The sequence below is a fragment of the Oryctolagus cuniculus genome, chromosome 11, assembly GCF_964237555.1.
Source record: "Oryctolagus cuniculus chromosome 11, mOryCun1.1, whole genome shotgun sequence".
Lineage (NCBI taxonomy): Eukaryota > Metazoa > Chordata > Mammalia > Lagomorpha > Leporidae > Oryctolagus > Oryctolagus cuniculus.
Genome location: NC_091442.1, coordinates 21563071 through 21588165, shown reverse-complemented (window position 1 = coordinate 21588165; position 25095 = coordinate 21563071). Strand labels below are relative to the sequence as shown.

The 25095-nt window shown below is 61.6% G+C and overlaps 1 protein-coding gene across 1 annotated transcript in view; it reads right to left on the bottom strand.

Moving 5' to 3' along the window:
- Positions 1 to 24006, bottom strand: part of MTCL2 (microtubule crosslinking factor 2) — a 64375-nt gene extending 40369 nt beyond the window's left edge. Inside the window, exons 1-2 of the mRNA XM_051846111.2 lie at positions 22993 to 24006; positions 4376 to 4600 (exon numbers count right to left, since the gene is read on the bottom strand). Coding sequence (XP_051702071.2) covers positions 4376 to 4600; positions 22993 to 23673 — 906 coding nt within the window. The 5' untranslated portion in view covers positions 23674 to 24006. The remainder of the gene's footprint in view (positions 1 to 4375; positions 4601 to 22992) is intronic.
- Positions 24007 to 25095: the final 1089 nt, after the last annotated feature.

The window sequence follows — 25095 nt, the reverse complement described above, 5'->3', positions numbered from 1 at the left end:
GTCAGGGCGGAAATGGTGGGCTTGGGGGTCACACACGCAGGCTGGGCTGCAGCCCCGGGCGTGCCTGAGGCCAGCATGGCCTCTGCTCCTACAGGCCTGGGGGAGCTGGCTGTGGGCAGACAGCCCAGCACCCGTGCCTGCCAGTGTCGGAAATGACCACGGGTCTCCTCCCTGCTGCAAGGGAAGAGGGCTCCCCCTGGCTGGATCCTCTGCCTGGCCCCGGCCCAGCACCGTGGAGACCCCTTGGCAGTGTGCAAGGCAGCCCGGAAAAACAATGGCCAGAAAGGAAACAGGGCACCACCTCCCTGCTCCCTTGCCCACTGCCCCTCTCTGGCCCTGAAGATGTGGAGTGACAGCCAGAGGCTGCTCCCCGGCCCCGCCCATGGCCTCTCTGGGCCTCTCGAGTGGGGTGAGCATCCCCCTCCATCAGAAGAGGACTCTGCAGAGTGCACATGAGGCCCGAGCCTGGCTGCAGCCTGTCCTGGCCAGGCCACCTTCTTTGGCCCTGCCGAGCGTGCTGCGTCCTCTATGGAGAAGGGGGCAGCTACAGCTGCCTCCTGAGGTCCGTGCTGAGGGTGATGACGTAAAACGATGGTGCGATGCTAGGGCTGGCGGCCGTGACTCAGGAGGGGCTCGGGAAACACAGGACTGTTAATACATCTTTGAGGTCACTGCTCCCCCTGTGCCTCCAGGGCCCTACCCCAGGGTTTTGCAACGTCCAACCCCAGCCTGTGGTCCCTAGTCTGGGGGCTGTTAGTTCAGGCAGGCAGCGCCTATGCGATGAACACTGGTTCACTCTTTCATTCATCCTGCCAGGGCACCGGGCTCCCCAAGAGTGGTGGGAACAGGGGTCAAGGCCACAGACCACGCCTGGGCTCATTCTCATCTCGGTGTGCCAGCAGCAGCTGGGGTCTGACACACACAAGTTGGTGGCTGATAAATGCCTGTTGGACAATCAGACAGGTCCAAGGCTCTGACAAGCAGACCGGAGGGACATGAATGAATGACTGGATATATGCAGGGGGCTGGACATGGCCCCCCTCAATGCTGGTTCCTCAACTGTCCTCCCACGGAGGCTGCAGGAGCCAAGCCTCCTCTCCCAAACGCGCTCCCCCAACCACCACCCCGGGCCAGGCCCTCCCCGCCAGCCCCTGCCAAGGTGCATGTGGGTTCCTGGGGGCTCACGAGTGACTCCATGGATTTCACCCCTGCCCGCCCCCTGCAGCCCCCAGCTGCCTTCCCTCCTATTCTGAATGGTTTCTCCGTGGCTTCCCAGCCCTGGTGGCAGCTTGCAGAATTCAGTGTGGACTAAAGAGCCCTCAATCTCAGGTCCCCATGCTGCCCTGTGCCCCAGTCTGAGCAAAGAGCACCAGCTGCTGCCACACGGGGCCGTAGGTGCCTGTGGCCTGGGCCCCTCAACCCTCACAGGTGATTCACAGAATCAGCGAGCTGCCCATCCCCTCGGGAAGGGCTTGGGCTCTTATCCCCATTCTGAGGCACAGAAAGACAGGCCACTTGCCCAAGGTCACACAACCAGGAAGTTACAGAACCAAGATTAAAATCCTCAGCCCTCACACCTACTCTCCACCCGACCGTGCTATACCAGCCTGCAGCTTAAAGACACACGCCATCAACATCCACTGCAAAAGCATTGCTAACAAGCCCCGGCGGTGGGCTTTACCACGCCAGGAGCTTGCTGAGCCCCGGGTGCCTGTCCTGGTGGATCTTCATGGCCACCCCCAAAGCGCTGGGGAGGCGAGGCAGCTGTGGCTTCCGGAAGCCAAAGCAAATCCCCAAAGCAAATGTGTGAGCACAAACAAATGCGCTCAGCCATGAGGTCACTGCTGACAGCACTGGGCTCCACTCCCGGCAGGGGGACCACGGGAAGGGGAGGGGACTCTCACTAAGAAGCCTCCTTGGCCAGGCTGGGGGGTGAAAATGTCACCCCTGACTTACAGATTGGGGAGCTGAGGCTGAAGGAAGGGAAGCCACCCGCATCGGTCACCCTGGGATTGGACCAGAGCCAGATGCTTTCTGCAGCCACCTAAGGAGCCGCCTTTCCCATGGCGGGGACACAGCTCAGAGCCGTGAGGGAGCTGACCCCAGGCCACATCTGCCCCTGGCCCTGCCCTCCTCATGCTGGGCTGGAGAAGCAGCAGCAGAGGGCGGGAGGCTTGGGGGAGGGGTGGTGGAATGAGGCCTGAGGTTTCATTCATGACCCCCTCACCCATAACCCACCGCCCAACAAAACCATGGCAGCTCCAATGTCTGGGCCTCACAGCTGACAGGAGAGCAAGCGGAGGAGGCCCCACGAGGCGGGGACTGAGGAGCTGCAGAGGAGGCCAGGGTAGCCCCAGTCGTGTCTGGTCCCGCACCATCAGAGCCCAGGCCAGCCCAGCGAAGTCAGCACTCAGGGGCCAGCGCAGCCCTGGGAAGAACTTGCCTCCAGCTGTGGGGGGGAGGAGGAGGGGAGGGAGGCAAGGGGGACGCCGATTGGCTGGTTCAAATCCCAACAGAAGGGGCTCCTCCCCTCTACCCAGACTCCAGAGAGCCACTGCCCCCTCCCCACCACACCAGCTGCTCTCGGCCCCACCCACCGAGGCCAGGCTCCCAGCCAGGCCCCAGCCAAGGCCCCCCTGCACCCACCACCTCCATTCTCTTAATTCAGACGTTGTTGGGTTCTTCCTTGAAATCCTCAATGACCTAGGCTCCGAGGCAGATTCCAGCAGAGTGCAGATTGGCTGAGCACACACACACACACACACACACACACACAGTCTGCCAGCGGTTAGAATTTGAATGCTCGTGCAGCTGTCGGTGGGGGAGCTGCTCTCTCTGGCAGAGGCGCGCTTTGGACTAGGTCACTAACCCTTTCTGTCCTGTCTACCCCAGCCCTAAGCTCCCACTGAATGGAGGTACACACGCTGCTTCCCCAGCCCTGACACCTCTGAAACCACGGCTCTCAGGGCACCCAGGGCATCGTAAGGAACCTTTGTTTTCTTTCCTATTCCACCGGAAGGGCTGCGGGGCTTGGATCTGCCAGCCAGCGGCTTCCAGCAGCAAGACTGGGCGGATCCCTGGAGGAGGGCTCGCTCCCATCCTGCTCCCTCCCCTGAGCCCTGGCAGGAGCCATCGCCCCCCCCCCCCGCCCCCAAGCCTGGCTCTATCCATCAGGCCTTGGCAGGAATACTCCCTGGAGCCCCAGCCCCTGCCTTCCCCCTCCTCACAGCACTGAGCTCTGGGAACAGGGACCAGGCCCTGCACACAGGCAGGGAACAGAGAGCGGCACCTGAGGTCGGACACCCACCACTGGGCACCCATGTCCTTGCTCTAAGTCTTGGATTCCTCATCCTGGAACTGGAAAGAGTAACCCTAAGAGGGCACCTCATGCAGTGTGTGGGAAAATGAAACTAAAACATACATTTATTTTGGTGCAAGAAAATGTTGAACCCCTCGTCTCGTTTTTCTAACGCACACTCTTCAGGGACTGGTTGGAGATCTCACGTGCACGGACTTCAGAAGTTGTGCACCAAGGGTTTGCATGGAGCTTACCTTTTAATTCCATTTTCCACTACCTTTTGGAAGGATCCTGCAGCTAGCGTGTTTGGATGCTTGCAGCAGCACTGCACTGCCTTATCTCACTCACTCCTCGTAGAACCCTGTGAAGCAGGGCTGCCGTTGAGCCCATTTCACAGACGATGAGAAACAGGTGGCTTACTCAAACTCAGCTATGAACCAGCCTCACTCAACTTCAGGCCATCTCCCTGAGCCTGCCAAAGCCGCCTCCCTGGGACTGCGTGGGGACAGCTCAGAGCCCAGCACCAGGCGTGCAGCTGACACAGTGGAAGTGGTTATGCTATCATTTGGGGGCATCCCTGGTTGGCCAGGGATCCTCACTTTGCAGATAAGCAGACTGAGGCCCAGAAAAGTGGTATACAGGGGCTGGTGCTACGGTGCAGCAGGTTAAAGCCCCACTGTGCCAGCATCCCATACGGGTGTCGGGTTCGAGCCCTGGCTGCTCTACTTCCTATCCAGCTCCCTGCTAATGTGCCTGGCAGAGGATGACGCAAGTCCTTGGACCCCTGCACCTGTGTGGGAGACCCGGAAGAAGCTCCTGGCTCCTGGTTTCAGATCGGCTCAGCTGCAGCCATTGCGGCCTTTTGGAGAGTGAACCAGTGGATGGAAGACCTCTCTCTCTCTCTCTCTGTCTCTACCTCTCTCTAACTCTGTCTTTGAAATACATAAGATAAATCTTTAAACAATAAGTGCTATATATAACTTGCCATAGAGCTGACCCGGGCCCCACACAGGCTTGTGGTTCCACTGCCCCCCAACAAAGACAACCACAGTGGCTGGGGAAGACCCCAGGGCTGACCTTGACGTCCTGCTCCAGGCCGCGGATGAGCTCGCCGTCCACCTGGCCGGTCTGGGCCGCACGAAGGCTGCGGCGCTCGGCCTTGCGCAGCCGGTACTGCAGGATGCGGCAGGTCTTGCTGGCCTGGTCCAGCTGCTGCCGCAGCTCCTGCAGCTGGTACACGTCCTCCTCCATGTAGACGTCTCGCATCTCCAGCATCTCGGCTCGCAGCTCCTCGATCTCATCCTGTGGAGGGAGGGCGGGCACGGTCAGTGGCGTGCTGGCCAAGTGAAAGGACCTGACTGATGCCCACGGCCAAGTCCTCAGAACCCGAGACTACGTCAGTTTATGTGGCATAATGGCCCTGGCTGGTGCGATTCAGTTAAGGAGTCTGGGACAGGTCATGCTGGATTGTGTGGGTGGACCCACCCCATGTAATCTCAAGGGTCCTTACAAGAGGGGGCGTGGAGGAGAAGCTGGAGGAAGGGGCAGGAGCCGGGGGATGCAGGCAGCCTCTGGGGTGGAAGAGGCAGGGGAGGCTTCTCCCCCCGAGACTCCATGGGGAACACTCCCTGCCTGCAGCCTGATGTTCAGACTTTGCCTTCTCCTTTTTATTTTATGTATTTGAGAAGCAGAGAGACAGAGACAGAGACAGACAGAGAGCCCCCCTCTGCTGGTTCACTTCCCAGATGCCTGCAACAGCTGGGGCTGGGCCAGGCCCAAGGTGGGAACTCAATTCAGGTCCTCCACGTGGATGGCAAGGACCCAAACACATGAGCTGTCACCTGCTGCCTCCCAGGGTGCACATTAGCAGGAAGCTGGAGTCAGGAATGGAGCTGGGACTTGAATCCAGGCAGCCCCACAGGGGATGCAGGTGCCCCAACCTGTGTCTTAATGGCTATGCCAAACCTTCACCCTGATCTTCAGACTTCCGACCTCCAGAATGGAAGACAGTAATGCGGGGCTGTTTGAAGCCACCCAATTTGCAGTGATCTGTGACAGCAGAAATAAGAAACTCGTCTCCTGGGGGTGTAGGAGAGTCAGCCAGCCAGCATTTATGAGCTCAGACTGTGGGCTAGGTACTAGGCAGGGGACATGACAGAGTGATGGGGGAGGGGACCCGTAAAGAAGGGACATCTGAGACAAAAAGAAACAGTCACTCATAGAGCCAGGGAGAGATGATTCCAGGGCTAGGGAACAGCATGTGTGCCAAGGCTGGGGCCGGAAAGAGCTCTGTGTATCAAGACACAGCAAGGGGGGCCGGCGCTGTGGTGCAGCAGGTAAAGCTGCCCTCTGCAGGGCTAGCACCCCGTGTGGGTGCTGCCTGGAGTCCCGGCTGCTCCACTTCTGATCCAGCTCCCAGCTATGGCCCAAGAAAACAGAAGATGGCCTTGGACCCCTGTACCTGCGAGACCCGGAAGAAACTCCTGGCTCCTGGCTTTGACCTGGCCCAGCCCCAGCCATTGTGGCCATTTGGGGAGTGAGCTGGCAGATGGGAGACTCTCTCTGTGTTTCTCTCTCTCTGTATATCCTCTTTCTGTATCTTTGACTTTCAAATAAATACATGAATCTTTAAAAAAAAAAAAAAAAAAAAAAAAAAAAAAGACACAGCAAGGAAGCCAGGGGGACAATTTGAGGGCAGGGGACACATGTTTGGCCACACAGCACTTCGAAGGGCTGAGCGGGAAAGAGTGCAGGTTTGGGTCTTAGGAGCGGGGGTTGAAGGATGAGCTCACTTCCCTAAGGCAGCTCCTGCAGCGCTGTGACCAGCTGTCCCTACTTCTCCTTCGCAGCCAGCCACACATCTGCAATCCTTTACCTACTGTGTGTCTCTAGGCAAGACCGTGAGCACCTAGGGCACTGTTGCCTGCTACCTGCCGCCAGTCCACGCCCAGCCCACGGCTGAGCGCCCAGCAGGCTCCTGACCAGTATTAACCGTGCGAATGCAACCATGCCTGGCTAGGTACTAGCAGAGGAGCCAGTGTGAACGGGTCATTAGGCACTAAGTGCAAGGCGTGAGCAGCGCGACCAGCAGACGCGATGTGTAACGACCACGCCTCCCGACAGATGTGCAGTCACAACGGGAGTAATAACACCTGCTCTCAGGGTGCCAGCACAGCCTGGAAACATTGCACACATGGGGCTGGCATTGTGGCGCTGCCCGTAACACCAGCATCCCATGCAGAAGTGGCTATTCGAATCCTGACTGCTCTACTTCCGATCCAGCTCCCTGCTAATGTGCCTGGGAAGGCAGCAGAAGATGTCCAAGTGTTTAGACCCCTGCACCTGCACGGGAGACCTGGAAGAAGGTCCTGGCTCCTGGCTTTGGATAGGTCCAGTTCTGGCCATTGTGGCCACTTAGGGAGTGAACCAGAGGATGGAAGACCTCTCTCTCTCTCTCTCTGTCTCTCTGTAACTATCTGCCTTTCAAGTAAATGAATAAAAAAATCTTTTAAAAACAAACAAAAAAAAGATGACACTAGGAAGAGAAACTGAGTCACAAGGCTGAGTGACCAACGCCGTGCATCTGGGCACCACCCAAGGGTGATGCTTTCGGAAGCAGGGAGCTGGGGCCCGGGCGCAGAAGAAACAAGCCGTGCAGGTCCCGGGGAGGAGAGAGGCTCTGGGGAGCTGGACTCCCCAAGGACAGTGGGAGCCATGGGCCAGGGAGAGGCAAGGGCAGTGCCCGCCCCAGCAGGGGGCTTCTTGCTTCACACCTGCCCGCCCCCTGTGCCATAGGTCAGCTTGGCAGGACGGCTCGCCAAGGGCAAGGGGAAGGGCCTGGGCTTGTCCAGCAGCCCTCGGGGCCCAGGTGGGTCTTGAGGTTCAGGCGGTGAGGAGCGGTGCTGCAGACCAGCAGGCGGCAGCGGGAGCCGACCATGGCCTTCACATCCCTGACCCCTGCAGCCTCCTGGCAGCCAGCTCCCAGCTCCAGGGGCGACAGGCGCCTGCTTCCCCACTGCCCACAGAAGGCCTCGGTCCCCACTGGCCCCACAGCCTGTCTCCTGGGGTCTGTCCCCAGCACCCGCTGCAGCAGCTGTGGGACCCCACTGTCCTACGCACACAGACCCGCTGCCCACCACCCTGCCGAGGGGCAGAGTGGAGGAGGAGGAAGTGGGACGGTCGATGATCACAGCAGTTAAGAGAAATGAGGAAGTGAGGGGTCCACGTGCATTTCAGCTGGCGGATTAAGGAAGCAGCACTCAGGAAACACAAGCCAGACGGCTAAATCCGAGCTAAGCCGGCCTCCACGAGGGCCTGTGTGTAAGCACCTCGCTTCTCTCTGCAGTTAAACTGATGGGGTCTGGGGATACGGACGATGCGGGGGTCTGAGTGGACCCCAAGCTCAGGATGAGCTATGTGGAAGCGCAAACTCCTGAAGCTGGGTTGCAGTCACAGATGGAGGACGGGGCCCACGCTGTGGCACAGCGGGTTAAGCTGCTGCCTGAAATGCCAGAGTCCCTTGTGAGTGCCGGTTCGAGTCCTAGTTGCTCCACTTCCAATCCAGATCCTTGCTAATGCACCTGGGAAAGTAGTGGAAGATGGTTCACATACTTGGGTCCCTGCAATCCATGCGGGAGACCCAGATGGAGGTCCAGGTTCCTGGCTTTGACACCTGACCCAGCCCCAGCCATGGCGGCCATTTGGGGAATGAACTACTGGATGGAAGATCACCCCTCACCCCCACCCCCACCCCCCATACCCTGCTTTTTTTTTTTTTTTTTTGAACAGGCAGATTTAGACAGAGAGAGAGACAGAGAGAGAGAAAGGTCTTCCTTTCCATTGGTTCACCCCCCAAATGGCCGCTACGGCCAGCACGCTGACCGATCCGAAGCCAGGAGCCAGGTGCTTCTCCTGGTCTCCCATGCAGGTGCAGGGCCCAAGCACTTGGGCCATCTCCACTGCACTCCCAGGCCACGGCAGAGAGCTGGACTGGAAGAGGAGCAACCAGGACAGAATCCAGCGCCCCAACCGGGACTAGAACACAGGGTGCCAGCACTGCAGGCGGAGGATTAGCCAAGTGAGCCGTGGCGCTGGCCATCCCCTGCCTTTCAAATAAATACATCTTAAAAAAAAAAAAAGCCAATAGATTACGACATGTAGATCATGGGAGCTGACATCTCGCCAGAGGACTGCACTAGCACACTGGAGTCACTTTTGAAGTATTTCTTTTTTAAAAAGTTTGAATAAGTAACTTTGCTACTTATAACATGATCACACAGATGGTTCAGAAAACAGAAATCACGTCTCACTTCTCCACCTGGGCCCGCATGACAGTGGGTGCAAGTGCCGTCCCTGGGGCCCTGGTTGGAAACCCTCACCTGCCACCCAAACCTGCAGATCAGAACGCCCTTCAGCCGGGGGCCTGACGCAGGGTGACCCTGAAGCAGCTGCCTCCCCGGGGCCTGCATCTCTGCCAGCGCAGGATGTGGCCAGCGGCCCGGGGGCAGGCTCTCAGGGGCTTGCCCAGCTGCAGGCAGAATGCGGGCCAGCCCCTCCTGGCACAGCCCCACGCCAGGGGCAGCGCTGACAAAGGCGGGCTTGTGGCCCTCACGCCCGGCAGATGCTGGTGGCCCCGTGGCTTCGCAGGGGCTCTGTGGTGGGGGTGGGGAGAGTGGCTGCAGGACCCTACTCTCCTCCCTGAGCCAAAGAATCTTCCAGGGCTCCCGGTCCTGCAGCCAGGCCCACATCCCATGGGACCTCTCTGATGACAACCCCAGCTGGGGTGGAGGGTGGGGGTCGGCCAGGGGCCGGGGGCAGAGTAGACAAATTTCCCTGTTCTTCCCAGACAGCTCAGGGGCCCTGCGACCCTCTCCCACCCCCAGACCCGCAATGTGTAGAAGTGGGGATGGGCAAAACTTCACCACGCTCAGCAGACCTCGTGGCCACAGAGAGGTTGTTGGGAGTCCCCCAGTGTCGGCGGGGAACCCCCAAACTGCAGCCTCCACCGCAGACAGCAGAGGTCACGGGGCAGAGCCTGGGGCCCCACGGTCAGAAAGGGTACCACGTCCCAGGGAGCTCAGACCGGCACCTTGAAGCCTTCCCTTGAAGGCTGCCCTTGAAGCTCACCTTGACCACTCAGCCCAGACAGGAAGCAGGAGGGAGTAAAGGAGGCCAGGGGTTAGGATGGGCCCCCATGCTCCTGCCCGGGCAGTCAGCACTTCCCTGTCTAGAGATTTATTTCACTGATCACACAGGCAAAACCTGTTCACTGGAGAAAACATGGGAAAAGCACACGGCTTTCCCTCTCCCACTCCTTCTAGACTTCTGTATGGCATCCGAGCCCATCGCCCTGGACAGCCCAGCCCCGCATGTGCCCCAGACTCCGGCCATGCCACAGCTTCCGCCTGCTGCAGGCCCCAGCCCAGGCGGAGTGCATGCACCATAGATGATCAGCTTAATGCTCACCGACTCCGAGATCGGCACATTTTGCAGATGAGGAAACTGAGGCTTGGGAGCTTCCTGGAGCTACTAAAGCAAGGGAGGAACAGGGCTGGGTTCCAAAGAAGCTGTGCGGCCTGGGCCGGTGCGTCCTTACCATGTGCTCTTCTTCCAGGGTTCCTCAGGCTACCTCCCTTTGCCTGGTAAACTAGTGCATCCTGCTGGGACGTTCCTCTCTCCACCTGACTCAAACCCTACACACTGAACGCCACAGTGCCTTGTGCTACCAACTTTAGGTGGTATCTGTCTGTTTTCAAGGCCATCCTCCCCTGCCCCCTGGGCCGGGGGTGGGGGAGGCAAGGGCTGGGTCAGATTCGGGTCTGGTCCCCAGCACTGCCCAGGACAGGGCGTGGTACTGAGCAGACACCCATCACAGTCCATGGTCAGCTGAACGAGTGTGGCTTCTCCCCTGCCCAGCCTCTCTCCACAGCCGGGGCCAGGGGGAGCCTGGACAGACCCCAAGCTGGTCTCAGACCCTCACACCACCCCGGGAGGGCGGGCAGGGTCCATCCCCCGGGCACCTCCGCTCACCACGGCTGCCTGCTACCAGCGACCTCTGTCCCGGCCTGCTGACCCACGAGGTCAGCCTGCAGGAAGCAGCTCCTAGAGGCAGTGCTGCACCCACAGGGGGCTGGTTCCCAGGAATCCTGGGGGAATTGGCCAGGAAGAGTCTCTTGGTCCCGGCCAGGCTGCAGGGCCAAACATGAGCTCACACTGCTGCTAAGAATAGCACAGCCTTGCAGGGCAGCACAGGGCTTCCCAGTTTACAAAGACATTCCATCGGAATCGTCGTCCTGAGCCCAAGCCCCGGGCAGCAGCCTGCTGTGCAGAGGAACAGAGAACCACAGTGAAGGGGACCGCGACCGAGCCCCACCGCGGGAGTGGCCACAGAGAGGGGGCTGTGGGGGGGAGACACCTCCACTCAGGACCTCAGGATCGTTCCTCTGTACCAGAATCCGGGGAGTCTGCACACTCGGCAAACCACACCTCCACCTCTGCTAACCTCTAAACTCCAGCTCTCCCTCCAGCCTGAACCTGAGCGCAAAACAAGGTCATAGCAGCAGCTCCCGTGACTGCCACAGAAAGCACTCGGTTCTGACAACTGTTGCAGAAATATCAAAGCATTATTTACCCTCAGATGTATGACAGGGGCCGGTGTCATGGCACAGTGGCTGTCTGTGGTGCCAGCATCCTATGTTGATGCTGGTTTGAGTCCCAGCTGTTCCACTTCCAATCCGGCTCCCTGCTAACGCACCTGGAAAAGCAGTGGAAGATGCCCAAGTGCTTGGGGAGACCCAGGTGGAGTTCTAGGCTCCTGGCTTCTGCCTGGCTCAGCCCTGGCCATCGCAGCCACTTGGGGAGTGAACAAGCGGATGGAAGAGCTCTCCCCCTGCCCCACCCCATAACTCTGCCTTTCAAATAAATAAATCTTTAGAAAATTAAAAATAAGATTAAAAGTTTTCCTTTATTTATTAGAGAGGCAGAGAAAGACAGCACGTGAGCTCCCATCTGCTGATTCACTCCCCAGATGCCCGCAACGGCAGGGGCTGGCCCAGGCTAAGCTACACTGAAGCCAGGAGCAGAGAACTTGATCCAAGTCTCCCACGTGGGCAGCAGGGACTACTTGAGCTATCACAGCTGCCTTCTAAGGTCTTTATTAGCAGGAAGCTGGAATCGTGAGCCAGAACCAGGACTCAAAGCCAGGTAATCCAATACAGGATGGGGCGATGACCCTCGGCCCAACCCTCACGCCTGCATTTCACTGGAAACACTTGAAAACATTATCCCAGGCACTCCCCTCGGCAGGGAGCAAGGGTTCCCCGGCACAGAAGGGAACAGAGCCTCCGCTCTCCTCTCCGCGGGCAGGACCCCGTCCCTCCCACTGAGCCCCAAAGCTGGGGAAGCAGGGCTCTGCTTTCCAACCCCGTTCAAATGTTCCGGGAAAGGATGCTCCTGGGGGAATCTGACACCAACACACATGATGCTGCTTTGCACAAGGGGCACAGGAGGGACGCTGAGTCTGGGTGCTCACTGGAGCCCTGGGGATGAACGTGCCAGAGAGGAGGACCTGCTGTGGCAATGGGCAGTCTGAACCCAGCCCCAGCGCCCCGCTGGCCCCGAGACAATGGGGAGGGACAGGATGTTCCTGAAAGCAGGAGGAAGTTGGCTCCTACAGCCACCAAGGAAGAGACTGTTCTAGTGCAGGGTTCCCCCAGCTGCTCCCAGGAGCCTGGAGCTCCATCTGGCCCTCCCACAAGGGTGGCAGGGACCCAAGTGCTCCAGCCACCACCTGCTGCCTCCCACGGTGCACATCAGCAGAAAACTGGATCGGAAGCAGAACAGGGCAGGTGCAGCGGCCAGCATCCCACATGGGTGCCGGTTTGAGTCCCAGCTGCTCCTCCTCTGATCCAGCTCCCTGCTAATGCACCTGGGAAAACAGAGGAAGATGGCCCAAGAGCTTGGGCCCTTGCACCCATGTGGGAGACCCAGAAGAAACTCCTGACTCCTGGCTTTGGCCTGGCCCAGCCAATTGCTGCAGCCATTTTGGGAGTGAACCAGCTGATGGAAGATCTCTCTCTCTCTGCCTCTGCCTCTCTCTAACTCTGCCTTTCGAATAAATAAATAAATCTTAAAAAAAAAAAAATAGCAGAACAGTCAAGTGGCAACCTACCTGCTGTGCCAAATGTCCACCCTAGATGGTTCTGCATATCTGGGTGGTGGTGGTGGTTGCAACACTCATGCTACCAGGTGGGCATTGTGGCACAAAGGATTAAATCACAGCTTGGGATGCCCGCATCCCATATCAGAGCACTGATTTGCATCCCAGGCCCTCTGCTTCCATTCTAACTTCCTGCTAAAGCACCTGGGAGGCAGCAGATGGTGGCCTACGTAAATTTTACTATATAAATCGTAACTCAGTACACCTGACCTAAAAACAAACAAGAGTGGGCATTTGGCCAGCAGCTAAACCTCTGGCTGGCTAACATGTCTACACCCCCCGTAGGAGTGCCTGGATTTGAGTCCAGTTCCATTCCTGATTCCAGCCTCCTGTTGGTGCACACCCTGGGAAGCTGCAGGGATGGCTCCAGTGGCCAAGTCCCTGTCACCCACGTGGGAGACCTGGATTGAGTTCCCAGCTCATTGCAGACATTTAGGAGTGAACTAGCAGAGGGAATCTCTTTCTGTTTTTCTGCTCTCTAATAGAAAAACCAAACAAAACTCCCCAAAGCAAAGCAGAACCAAACCTCCAATGACTTTTCACCACCCTCAGAGCAAAACCCCGATTCCATCACAGGACTCCAGGTCCCAGCTGGCCCCACCCACTGCCCATCTTCCTCTCTGGCTCCGCCCCCAGCAGCCGGCCTGCCCCCTGGGAACCTCTGCCCCTGCACCTGCCACTGCCTCAGCGGGGCTATCACTGTCCTCATCTCTGCACTGCTGGCTCCACCTCCAACTCTCCAGGTTAATGCCACCTCCCCAGGGAAGCCCTCCAGACTGGTCTAGGCCCATGATGTCATCCCAGCCCTTTGTGTCTTTCACGGGAGCAGAGGAAGCCTGCTTGTGAGCCTCATTGCCTGTTTGCTGGAGGAAGGTCGGTCTCCACACTGGGACGTGATGTTAGAGGGAAGAATCTAGCAGGTGCCTGGCACCCACAGGAACAGCTCAGCAAATTGCTTCTGAATGAACGAACAGCCAGGTCACCATCCCACCCCCCACCTCACCCTCTGCCGCAAACCACCTCCACTCGGCACTGCTGGCCTGGGGAAACTCTGCGACTCTGAGAAGCCAATGTCCCCAGAGGCGCCCAGTTGCTGCCCACCAGCACCTGGGCCACAGCCCCCAGACTCCAGACCTCACGCAAAGGCACCACACCAACCCAGGCCGTAGGCGGACCCCAGGAAGAACCACAGAGCTGAGCTGAGGGCCCAGAACCTTCACTCTGCGAGCAGCAGCTACTCCAGGGGCAGCAGGAGGCCCTGCCTGGCCCGCCTTCTCCCACACCGCCCTGGCCACCACGGTCCCTCCCACAGACCAAGCCCAGGCTGCCTGCCCGTCTGCCACGCTGGCTCCAGGCCACTCATCTCCTGCCCTGGCCTGGGCCACTCACCCCAGCCCCGGAAGGGCTGACCCGCTGAGTGGGCCAGCAGTGACCACAGGGGCGGCCTGCCAGCCCCGCCCGAGAGGCCAAGGCAGCCATCTGCTGTCCCTTCTGCCTGTCTCCCAGGGGTCTGTCAAGGCTCCAGATGACATCATCGCTCTTTGAACCCCAGGGAGGGGATGGCAAAAGGCTCGGCAAAGCTCACTTCCCTCTTAGCTCGCGTGGAAATGCTCCAGGCCCAGTGGCAGGGGAGGGAACCCATGGGCGGGGACCCTGAGACCTCGAGAGTGTTGGGAACAATGCCAGAGTCCCCCAGGAGACACGAAGCCCTGCAGGGCGGGGGGACTCTGCACTCCTGTCTACCAGGAGCCTCCTTAGGTGCAAACTGGGCTCTGGTTTTGGGTTAGTGGGGGGGGGGGGCAAAGGTCCTGGAAGGAAGAATACAACACATGCCAACCAGTGCCCTGTGCCCCCAGCACGGGGCTGCCTGGTTCCCAGAACACAGACGGTGCCCCCCGCTGCTCAGGCCAGAAGCGACCAGGGAAGAGGAGGGCTGGCACGTGCCAGGCAGCACGCGCCTCTCCTCTCTTGCACTACACCTGCCGGGTGAGGAGCCAGAGGTCAGGGGTCACACGCTAGCTGGCACGGCCAGGAGTCAAGTCCAGCCTGAGCTCCCGTAACCTGGACTAGAAGGTCCCCGTAAGGAGCCAACAGGGACGAGGACAACAGCAAACCTGCAGGGCCATCAGCCCCTGCGTGCTGAGGGCTCCACTCATCCCCACGCCTTCTGGACAGAAGGAGACCTCCCATCCACTGGGTTACTCCCCACATGCCCAAGGCCAAAGCCAGGAGCCAGGAGCTTCATCCAGGTCCCCATGTGGGTGGCAGGGTCCCAATCACTCAGCCGTCACCTGCTGCCTCCCAGGGTGCATCAGCAGGATACAGGACGCACACGTCCCGAGCAGCACCATAAGTGCTATGCCAAACACCCCCCCCAGCCCCATTTGACAGATGAGCAAGCGGAGGCGCAGAAAGATAAAGGCCCCAGGTCATTCAGGAGGGAACTCTGCAAAGGAGACCACGGGTGCTCCCCCCTGGACAGCAGCGTGCCCACGTGTGCAGGCTCAAGCATGTGTTGGGTGCGAGGAGAAGCCTGGAGACCACTGCCCACCAAGGCCACACCTGGCTGCCCCAGCTGCAGGCCTCACACAGCAGGGCAGGGAGACACCTGCAGCCCCTGCTACCACTGCCAGGGGGGCTCAGGACAGGGAGCGCCCACCGAGTCCCTGGCATCCTTGCTGTGTGGACAGGAAGGAAGGCAGTATTTGGAACGGGCCGTGTTGAAAACATTCCCCAAACAGCCTTTGGAGTGCAGCCAAATCTCTAACGGGGAGAGCGCTGGCATCTGAGGTCTTTGCGATGGAAAGTGCCGGCTCTGAGGGTCAGGGAGTGGCTCAGGCCCCGGCCAGGCGCTGCAGGACACCCCAGCCTGCCCCGCTGGAGCTCAGGCCTGGCTTCCAGGAGAGACCCCAAGATCCCAGTCCGTCTGCCCCTTGCCGGTGAACGCCGTGCGACTTCTGACAAGCCCGTCACCTCTCCGAGCCTCGGCTGATGCCTGTGTAGAAGGCCAGGGCTAAGGCCCTGGATGGTCCCTGCCCTCCTGGTGTGGAAATGCAATCCCCTGACTGCTGCTGTGGCAGCGGCCCCAAGGGCGCCCGCAGTGAGCTTCAAGGTTCCGACATGACACAGGGCTGCGGAGCTGAAGGGGTGCAGGTGAGGTGGGAAGAGCACAAGGCCGGGCGCCCAGTGTGTGGGGCAGGCTGGGAGCGTAAGCGGGGCAGGGCTGGGCAAGGCTGCAGGAGGCTGGGGGCAGGGGCACTCAGGCTGCTCAGCCAGCGTGAGGGCCAGGGCAACTGACAGGGCCCCCAAGCAAATGGCGCGTGCCATGCCTCGGAACCCCAGCCGAGCGAAGGGCCCCTGGTACTTTCCTCTGGAGCCGGAGCGGCTGGGTTGCCCACTCACCTGGCTCCTACAAGGAGGGAGCCCCGGGCAGCTGCCCATCAGCAAAGCTGCACCACCAGGTCACCAAGTCTGAGCCTGGCCTTGGCTACCGGGGAAGCGACACGGGGCTGGGAGGGAGAGGGGCGCCCACAGCGCAGTTCCACTCTACGTACCCCTCCCAGACAACACCTCCAGCCAACACCCAGGGAGCACACCCAAGAACCAGGTACAGCCCCTGCTGCCAAGATCCAGGGCTCACAGGGAGTCGGAGAGGAGCCTGAAGATGATGAATGATCAAGGCTGAGGGCCAGGGAGTCCTCACTATGAACAGGGTCCCCGCTACCCACCCCCACGTACACTTTCTCCTCTGGAATCCCCACAGTGACCTGGGGGGAGGGGTGGCCAGCACTACCAACACCCCCATTTTACAGATGAGCAGACTGAGGCTTAGACCGGAAAAGCTCAGAAAGGGAAAGGCAGAGCCAGGATTCCAGCCTAGCCCTGGTTGCTCTTAATCCCTGTTGGCTCTTGGGATTAAAAAGGGGCTGGCCTGCTGCTCCCATGAGCTCTCACTCCGCCTGCCTCGGAGCCGCCAGCACCACCTGCTCAGGGCGCTGACCTGGGGCCCCAGGGTCTGAGGGCCAGCCTAGCCCAGAACAGCCCAGTCTCTGGCTCTTTCCCCACCCCGGCTCCAAATTCCTTCCAGCACCAAAGGAGCACGAACATGACCGCAAATCAGGTCTTCCGTGTGGGGAGCGAGAGAATGACCCTGGAGAAGCCGGGCTGCTGGCCAGGACTCGCCCTGGGGGCTCCCTCCCTTCCTCTATGGCAGGATGGTGCTGAGTGCGCACAGCAAGCTCCAGTCCTCCCCAGTGCCCTGCAAGGAAGCGGCGGGTAAACCGGGACCAGCGCTGTGGCACAGGGGGTAAGGACACCACCTGTGGTGCCAGCATCCCACGTGGACACCAGCTTGAGCCCCCGCTGCTCCACTTCCGACCCAGCTCCCTGATAATGAGCCTGGGAAAGCAGTGGAAGATGGTCTAAGGCCTTGAGCCCTGTACCCGTGTGGGAGACCCTGAGGAGGCTCCTGGCTCCTGGCTTTGGTCAAGCTGGTCATGGTCATGAACCAGCAGATGGAAGATCGATCTCTCTCTCTCTCTCTCTCTGCCTTTCAAATAAATAAAAAGAGGATTAAGAGCAACCAGGGCAAGGCTGGAATCCTGGCTCTGCCCTTCCCTTTCTGATCATTCCCTTTAAAAAAAGGTGGGCAGAGCGATAAATCCCCATCTTACAGGCGGGAAGGCAGAGGCCCGGTGTGGGGACCTGTAGAGGGAGCTCATGCAGACAGAGGAGGCAACAAAGTGAGGTTGGGCCCCAAAGCCTGACCCAAAGGCTCCTTCCCCCCGGGGCCCCTGGTGCTGGCCAGACCTCGTGCCCAGCGCTGTATTCACAGGGAGAGGGGGCAGCTCCCAGCTGGCATTCACAGGGCCCTGCTTGGCACTCATGTGCTTCCACGGCAGACCCCACTCCCCTTCCCGGGCGCTCCCCGCCACTGCCCTCTCCCCTCCAGCTCTTATTCCAAGCCTGACCCACCCCCACCCCCACCCCCACCCCGCACCACTTCCAGGCCTGACTGGGCCTTCCACTCAATCACACGCTCACCCTTATCAAGCCCCTACAGTGTGGCAGGCTCTGTTCTAGGAGCTGGGCACAAAGGCTGAACTCAAGGCTAACTCCCCAGCTCTAATGCATGCCTCCTCCGCCAGGCAGCCTGCCAAGCCCCCCACCCCACCCTGCGCCGAGTGCCCACACCGCCTCTGGGCCCCTTCGTGACTTCCTGGCCAGAACTGGGTGCCCTCCACAGTCCGCAGCGAGCAGGGGGAGGAAGGGGAGACAGGACAGGCAGGAAATTGTGCTGAGTGGCAGGCAGTTGCCAGGGGCAGAGTTTGTCCCACAGGCAGGCCTGACAAGCCATTGGTGCGTGTCACTGAGTCCCACCGAGCCCAGGCCCAAGTACTGGGCAGCACGGGCCAGGGGCTCTCTGTTGGACACCAGCCAGCAACATTCACGCACCCCCAGCCCCAGCAGGTTCCTAGCACTCCTGGGCCAGGTTATAAAACCAAGGCCCTGGCCACACTGCTGTTTGCAGCAGCCATGTGGGAGCGAGCCCCAGCCGAGCAGCTGCAAACAGCAGGAGTTGGTACACATTAGCTCCAGGAAGACCTGGCCTGGGATTTCCTGTGTCTCTGTATGGGGGCGAAATGTCACAGCCACACTGTGGGGCTGTGTGTATACACGTGTGTGCGTGCCCCACTGGTTCTCCAGCTCCCGAAGGCAAATGCCATCTGCCCGACACACCTGAGCTCTCTGCCTGTGTTCCCACTTCTGCATCTAGGATTGTGGATCACGCCTGGGTGTGGCTGTCATCACAGTGTCTCCTGGGCCGTGAGCCTCGGGAGGTGCGCAGGTCCCTGCGGCTCTCCCGGGGCAAGGCGAGCCGGGACCCATGCACATCCATGGACGCCAGCATGGGCGTGTGGCATCTGCATGGGCTGCTGTGCAGCTCTGTCCGAGTCCGGGTCCTTCTGACCCTGGGCGAGTAAGATGTGTGCTGAGGGGGCGGGGCCCTGCCGCGGGTGTGCAGGCAGGCTTCTGGAAGCACCTGTGGGTGTGCCGCTGGCGGTGTAAGGGAGACAACGTGTGAGTGCTCCGGGCTGGAGCAGCGCACACGCGGACATCTGTGTGTGCAAGACCGCACCCGCGGAGAGGAGAGCACACCCTCCCCCACCCCCCACCCCCCACCCCCCACCCCCCCCGGCCTCAGCCTCACATTTTCCAATCCATTTTCCATCTGGCAGGAGCAAGACAGGATTCTTAAAGCTCTGGTTCTCAGAGCAGCCCCAGGGACACTGGGATGCGGGTGGGGCCCAGCCAGCTGCTCTGCTGACCCAGTGACAAACTGGTGCCTCCCCCTACACTGCTAGGAGCCAGGAAGGTAGTGCACATCCAAGGGCTTACAGTGGAGTCACTGGGTCCAGCCCCGGCGCAGGGACTGCTACCCGGGAGACACTCAGAAAATACTGAGGCCCGGACATTTAGCCTGGGGGTGAAGATGTTCATCTCTGCCATCAGAGTGCCTGGGTTCGAGTCCTGCTCCTGACTCAAGCATCCCACCAATGCAGTCCCTGAGAGGCAACAGGCAAATAACTAGGCTCCTGCCACACACGTTGGAGACCTGGATGGAGTCCCCAGCTCCTTCGCTTTAGCCCTGGCCACCGTGGGCATCTGGCAAGTGAACCAGCAGCCAGGAGCTGTCTCTCAAATAAGTTAAAAAGAAAAGGAAAGGAGTGAGTGTTGTGGCACAATGCGTTAGGTGGCCGCTTGAAATGCCCACATCGGACTGTGTTCAAGTCTCCCCCGCTTCCAATCCAGCTCCCTGCTAATGCTCCGCCTGGGAGGCCACAGATGGTGGCTCAAGTGCTTGGGCCCCTGCCACCCACGGGGCAGACCCAGATGGAGTTCTAGGTTCCTGGCTTCAGCCTGGCCCAGCCTTTTGGGGAGTGAAGCAGCAGATGGGAGATCTCTATATATACACACAAATCTCTCCATCACTTCGCCTTTCAAGTAAATAAAAATAAACAAAACTGAGAATAAAGCCAAGAAAGGGTGTTGAATAAATGAATGCTCAGGGGAGCAGGTCAGGGGAAGGTGGTACTGGGATGGGCCCTGACTTTTACTGAGTGCTTGCTCTGCGTCTCCCTTCTACAGAAGCAGCACCCTGTCCACGTGCGCATCCTGCATCCCTGCCCGCAGGCTCCGGGCCCCTGGCACGTCCTGTCTGCCACCTGCCCCATCCGTCTCAGTCTGCAGCCTGCAGCCTGTCCCATCAGCAACCAAAAGCTCACAGTTCTGGTCACGCTGCAGAAAGGGCAGGACCCAGGGTGAGAATCCTGGCGGCATAACCTGGAGCCTCCATGTACCCACCTATATAATGGCAACTTTGTCTGAGCTGACATCCCGACTGGCTAAGGCTTCTAACGCTGACCCGTGGATCCTCAGGGAAGCCCAGCATTGCCCCAGGCCTTCCCCCTTCTAATGCTAAGGAAATCCAGCCTCCGGCCCTCCCCCTCCCAGCTCCTCTGAGAACGAGGAAGACACAGACATCCTGTCTGCTCATTGGCTAAGAATAACAACTCCCAGGGAGACGCAGGATTCCACTGTTTGGAAAATGTCTTCTCTATTCAGAATGCTTGACTGCTGATGACTATCCTGTGAGGTTGTTCAGGCAGCTCACAGAGGCCAAGCGAGTTGCCCAAAGCCCCGTCAGGTGTCAAAGCAGGTCCTTGGGCCCCAGCTCCCGGACTGTTCCACACACACCTGGTGCGCTCCCAGTGGGGAACAGGTAGGGGTGCTGGGGAGCCACAAGATCTCAGACCACCAGGATTGAGGGTGAACCCCAGCTGACAGCTCTGCAGTCAAACCTGCATGCGGGGAATCCCGGAACCTCATCACTTAACCTGCAGGCTTCCTTGGCTAGAAGGAACCCAAGGTCATGGTCGAGCAGCTCAGCTGTGGCCTCCACACAAACCTCCCAGTGAACCCGCTCAGGTTCAAGTCATCACAGCCGGCAGCACTTGGGACCATTTACAGCTGCCGTCCGCCAACCCCAGGTCTATGCCAGTGTGCCAGGTCACCCAGCCTCTGAATAATTCAAGTGACAGTGAGCTCATGGCCTTCTCTCTTTTCACTGGGAGAGAGCTGCCTCATTCACATGTTCTCCTCTGGGGCGCGGGCCATCCTCCGAGGATGCCCCCAGGACCGACAGCTCCCAGCGTCACACTCAGAGGCCTGCAGGCTCCACCCTGAGGATGCTCTGGGCCTCAGAGCACAGCGGCCATGGGGCAGGCGCCCCAACGAGAGTTTCGCACGCTCTTGCTCCAGGCCCTGGCTGCTGAGACCCTTCCCCGCTCTGCCCACGGCTTGCCCACCTGGGGAGTGGACAAAACGTTACATCCCGTCACAAGTCCTGCCTCCAAGGCCACATCCACAGTCCTTAGACTATCACATGGCAGCCGCGCACCCACAGGCACTGCCCTCGCTTTGGCCTCGGCACGGTTCTTGAACTCCACTCCCCACAGCCTGGAATGCTCCGTCGGCATCGCCGTGTCACCCTTGAGCCCCCACCCCCACCCCCAGGTGCTCCAGGCACACTGCAGCCTCTGCACCCTGAGTGTGGCCCACAGAGCACTGGGCTGCAGGACCCGCGTCCCCCAAAGCTTCACCCTTGTCCCTGGCTGTACCCCACACGTCGACAATGGGTGAAGGAAGAAGTGAATGAGGGGCCAGGACCTGGAGAGTCCAGGCTGACTCAGAAGGGCAGGACCTGTTCACCCCGCCAAGGTCCACGGCAGAGAGGTGCACACGGACCCGTGCCCCACTCCACAAGAGAACGGTGGCACCGGTGGCACTCACGGTGACAGCCACCAGAGGCTCACCGCGGGCCAGGCATCCCGTGGCATCCACGCACACGAGCTCACCTAACCTTCAGAGCAGAGGTGCAGTACTCGCCCACTTCTACCAATGTGAAAACAGGCCGAGACGCCACGCCACGTCCCCAGCACAGGCCGGAAGCTTCAGATCCGGGGTCTTAGAGCGGCCAGAGTCTCGCACCAGAAGCCCAAAGCAATCGATGAACGGTGGAAACTGAGGCTCAGCTCAGCCCGGGCACTAGGATGTCCCCAGCTGGGCCCTGGCCCGTGAGACTCTGGGCTGCACCCATCTAACAGTCATGGGTGGCACAGCCTGAGACTTCCCAGGAGCGACAGAGCCCAGGAGGTCACTGCATAAGGAGACCCTGAAGCCAAGGGCCTGGAGACCCTGCCTCTGACCCCTCCCTCGCCAGAACAAGCAGCGTGGCCAGGAGGCGGAGTGAGGAGCTCTGACACTCAGGCAGCCAGTACTAGAGGCAACTCAGGGTATCAAGGGGGCAAGACGTAAAGGCCTGTTCCGGGCTGCCCCCTGGTCCCCTGGCTTCTGCAGATTGTCGGAGCTGACAGAACCCCAGTTGCCAGCAGTGAGCTTCACAGAGGGGGAACTGAGGCCTGGCTGGGGGAGGGTAGACTGCCCCGATTCAGAAGGACCCCACGAGTGTTCGCTGGACCCACTCCAGGTGCAGAGCTGGGGAGATAGGGCGAGAGTCACAGCCCAGCACCAGCCCAGTGCTCCAGCAAGGAAGAAGCCCATTCTGCCAGGAGAGACACAAACGCAAGCCCGGTGCGGACGCTGGGAGCTCCACAGCTCTGCCAAGGGACGCGAGCTCTCCATTTCAGCCTCCTCCCACACCAGGCCGGGCTGGGGGCAACGGGCTCCACAAAGCTTCCAGCCGCCCAGGCCAAAGACAACACACAAGAGCTGGGCTGTCCCAGGGAGCTGCCACTGGGCCAGGCAGTGGGCAGACGCAGCCTGGGGCACTCAGGAGGTGCTGTGTCCACCGAATGGTCAAGAGCAAGGTCGGTTCTCCCAGGGGAGCACTCAGGTCTGCACCCATCCAAGGAAATGCCCCTGTCCAAGTGGGCGGCTTCCCTCCCCCCTCGGGGAACACGGGACGGGGACAGATCCCCACCAGTGCTGCGCTGTGAGCACCAGGCCTGGCCCAGAGACGGCAGGAGACAGCCTCCTGGGATTTATAGGAAGCTGCCGCTGACCAGCCTCTCCCACGACATCATCCTCCCAGGCTGTGGGACCGTTAGCCGGGGCGGAAGTGGACTCGGGCCAAGGGGATGTTCCCAGATGTCACGCTTTCAAACTGGACCCGCCCTGAAAGCAGGCCGGGACAGGCCGGCAGCAGGGGAAGCCCTAGCAGGCGGGGGCCACAGGTCTCCCCAGCGGAGTCCCCGAAGTCCTGGCGGGGGGGGGGGGGGTCCTGAGTAGCTGGAAACCAGATGAGCCCCGCACCCTGGGGCCTGCCCCACCCCCCACTCCAAGGCACTTCTCCCAAACTCCCCTCCCCATCCAGGGTACCCTGGGAGAGGGCGCGTGAGAGCGGTCCCCCACCCCCACGGTGGTCCCGCCAGCGCCTCCCCCCGGCTGCCCCCACCTTGAGATAGTCGTTCTCCGAGCGCAGCTCCTCCAGCTCCCGCACGAAGCCGCCGGGCCCGCAGTCTAGCAACTCCTCGGTGAGGTCGGAGAAGGCGAGCGAGGCGCTGAGCGGCAGGCGGCTGCTGCCCGCGGACGACGCGGCCACCGACGGCTCCTCCGGGGAGGCGGGAGGCCGCGGGGGCTGCTGCGCGGAGGGCGCGGGCTGCGCCGGCTGCCCCGGGCGGGCCCCCGCCGGGCCCCCGGCCGCCGACTCGGCGTCGCTGCTCAGCGCCAGTTCCAGGCCAAGCAAGCGCGCCTCTTCCGACGCGCAGTCCGACACCTCCGAGCTGCTGTCCGTGAGGCTGGGCGGCGGCGGCGGCGGGCGCGGCCCTGCCCCCGGGCGCGGGCGGCCCTTGGCGCGGACCCCGGCCCGGACCCCCGCCACCCGCGGCCCCGCCACCCGCGCGCCGGGCGCCACCGCGCGCCCCTTCTTGTCCGGCCGCGCCGAGGATGCGGCGCTGCAGGCGGCGGCGGCGCCCGGGCCTGGGCCGCGGCGGCCCTTGGCCAGCGACCAGCCGGCCACGTCCTTGGGCCGGGCTGGCGACGGCGCGCGGTGGCTCTTCTTCCTCTCCGCGGCGGGCGCGGGCGCGGGCGCGGGGCCGCAGCCCCGGGCTGGGGGCTCGACCGCCGGCGCCTCCATCACGGCCTCCCTGGGCCTCAGCGAGCGGCGCGCATGGCCCGGGCCCGCCCGGCCTCGGCGTCCCCGGGGAGGGTCTCCGCGCGGCTCGGGCCGCTCGGGAGGCGGCTCCGCTCGGCCCACCTCGGCCCCGGGGCTGCGCTCCGGCCTCGACCCCCGCCGCGCGGGCTCAGCACTGCCCTGAGCTCGGAGAGCACGGCCCGATCGCCTCCAGGCGCCCCGGCTCCGGCTCCGGCTCCGCCCGGCGCCCGCCCCCTCGGCCTCGCCGCGCCCCCGGAGCGCGCCCGGGCCCCGGCCGCCTGCACGCCGCTCGCTCCCTCGGGCTCCGAGTCCGGCTGCGGCCCGGGCCCCGGCTCCGCCCGGCGCGGCCCGCCCCCCGCGCAGCCCCGCCAGCTCCCCGCCCCGCCGCCTCGGCTCGGGGGCGCGCGGCTCCGCGAACAAAAGGCGGACGCGGCGGGAGCGGCGGAGAGGGATCTGCGAGGCAACAGCGACCCCCTCGAGGGTCAGGCGGGCCCGGGCAGCCGCGGCTCCGGCTCCCGGCTCCTCGGTGCCGCCGCCGCCCCCTCCCCTGCCGGCCGGGGAACGGCCTCCAGCAGAGGCACCCCTGCGCCGGTCGTCTGGGCCGGGGTCGTGTGGGCGGCGGGATGGGGGATCCCCGGACGGAGGCCGCGCGGACCCCAGCACGCCAGAACCAGCATCCATGCACGCCCCGAGCCCCGCGCCCTGTTCCGAGCGTGCGCGGACTCCGCCCCCCTCACCGTGCCCCGCAAGAGCCGAGATCCCATCGCACAGATGCGCAAACTAACGCCTGCGGGGCGCTCGATGCGCTCACGGCTAGCGGGGATGAAGCTCCCAACTTTGCATCTCCCGGCCGTGCCCCAGGCTCCCTGAGTGTGTGGCCCGCCCTGCACGCCTGGGTCCCCTGTGATTCCAGGCCCACCCCATGTCAGGCCATGCACGGCGGAAATAGAGGCGATCCTCCGGAGCGGTCTGGCCCCGATGGGTGCTGCCACTGGCTGGGGACAGCTGCCCAGACCCCGGCACGTCGCACAAGAGCCGCGGACGCCCCAGCGCTCTGGCCCTGATGTTCTTCTCTGAACTTCCCCGGGGTGTCTGTGACACCTCTCCTGCCCCACCGTGCCCGCCCCCCGCCCCCTGCTCCTCCCCAGCCCCACAACCGAGCCAGTGCAGGCCAGAGCCAGGGCCAGTCCTCGCTGCACCTCGGCCCGCGGTTGGGGCAACGCCGTGGCACCCCCGTAGCCGCCTCTCCCATCCCGGCTCCCCACCTCTCCCCTCCTTTCTTCTTGCCCTTTCCCCCTTCTCCTTCCCTAATCCTCTGCACCTGTTCACCCACAGCTGCCCCCATCACCCCCACAGGCAAAGAATTCACACCTGGGGCCTGACTTCATCAGTCCAGGTGTGAGT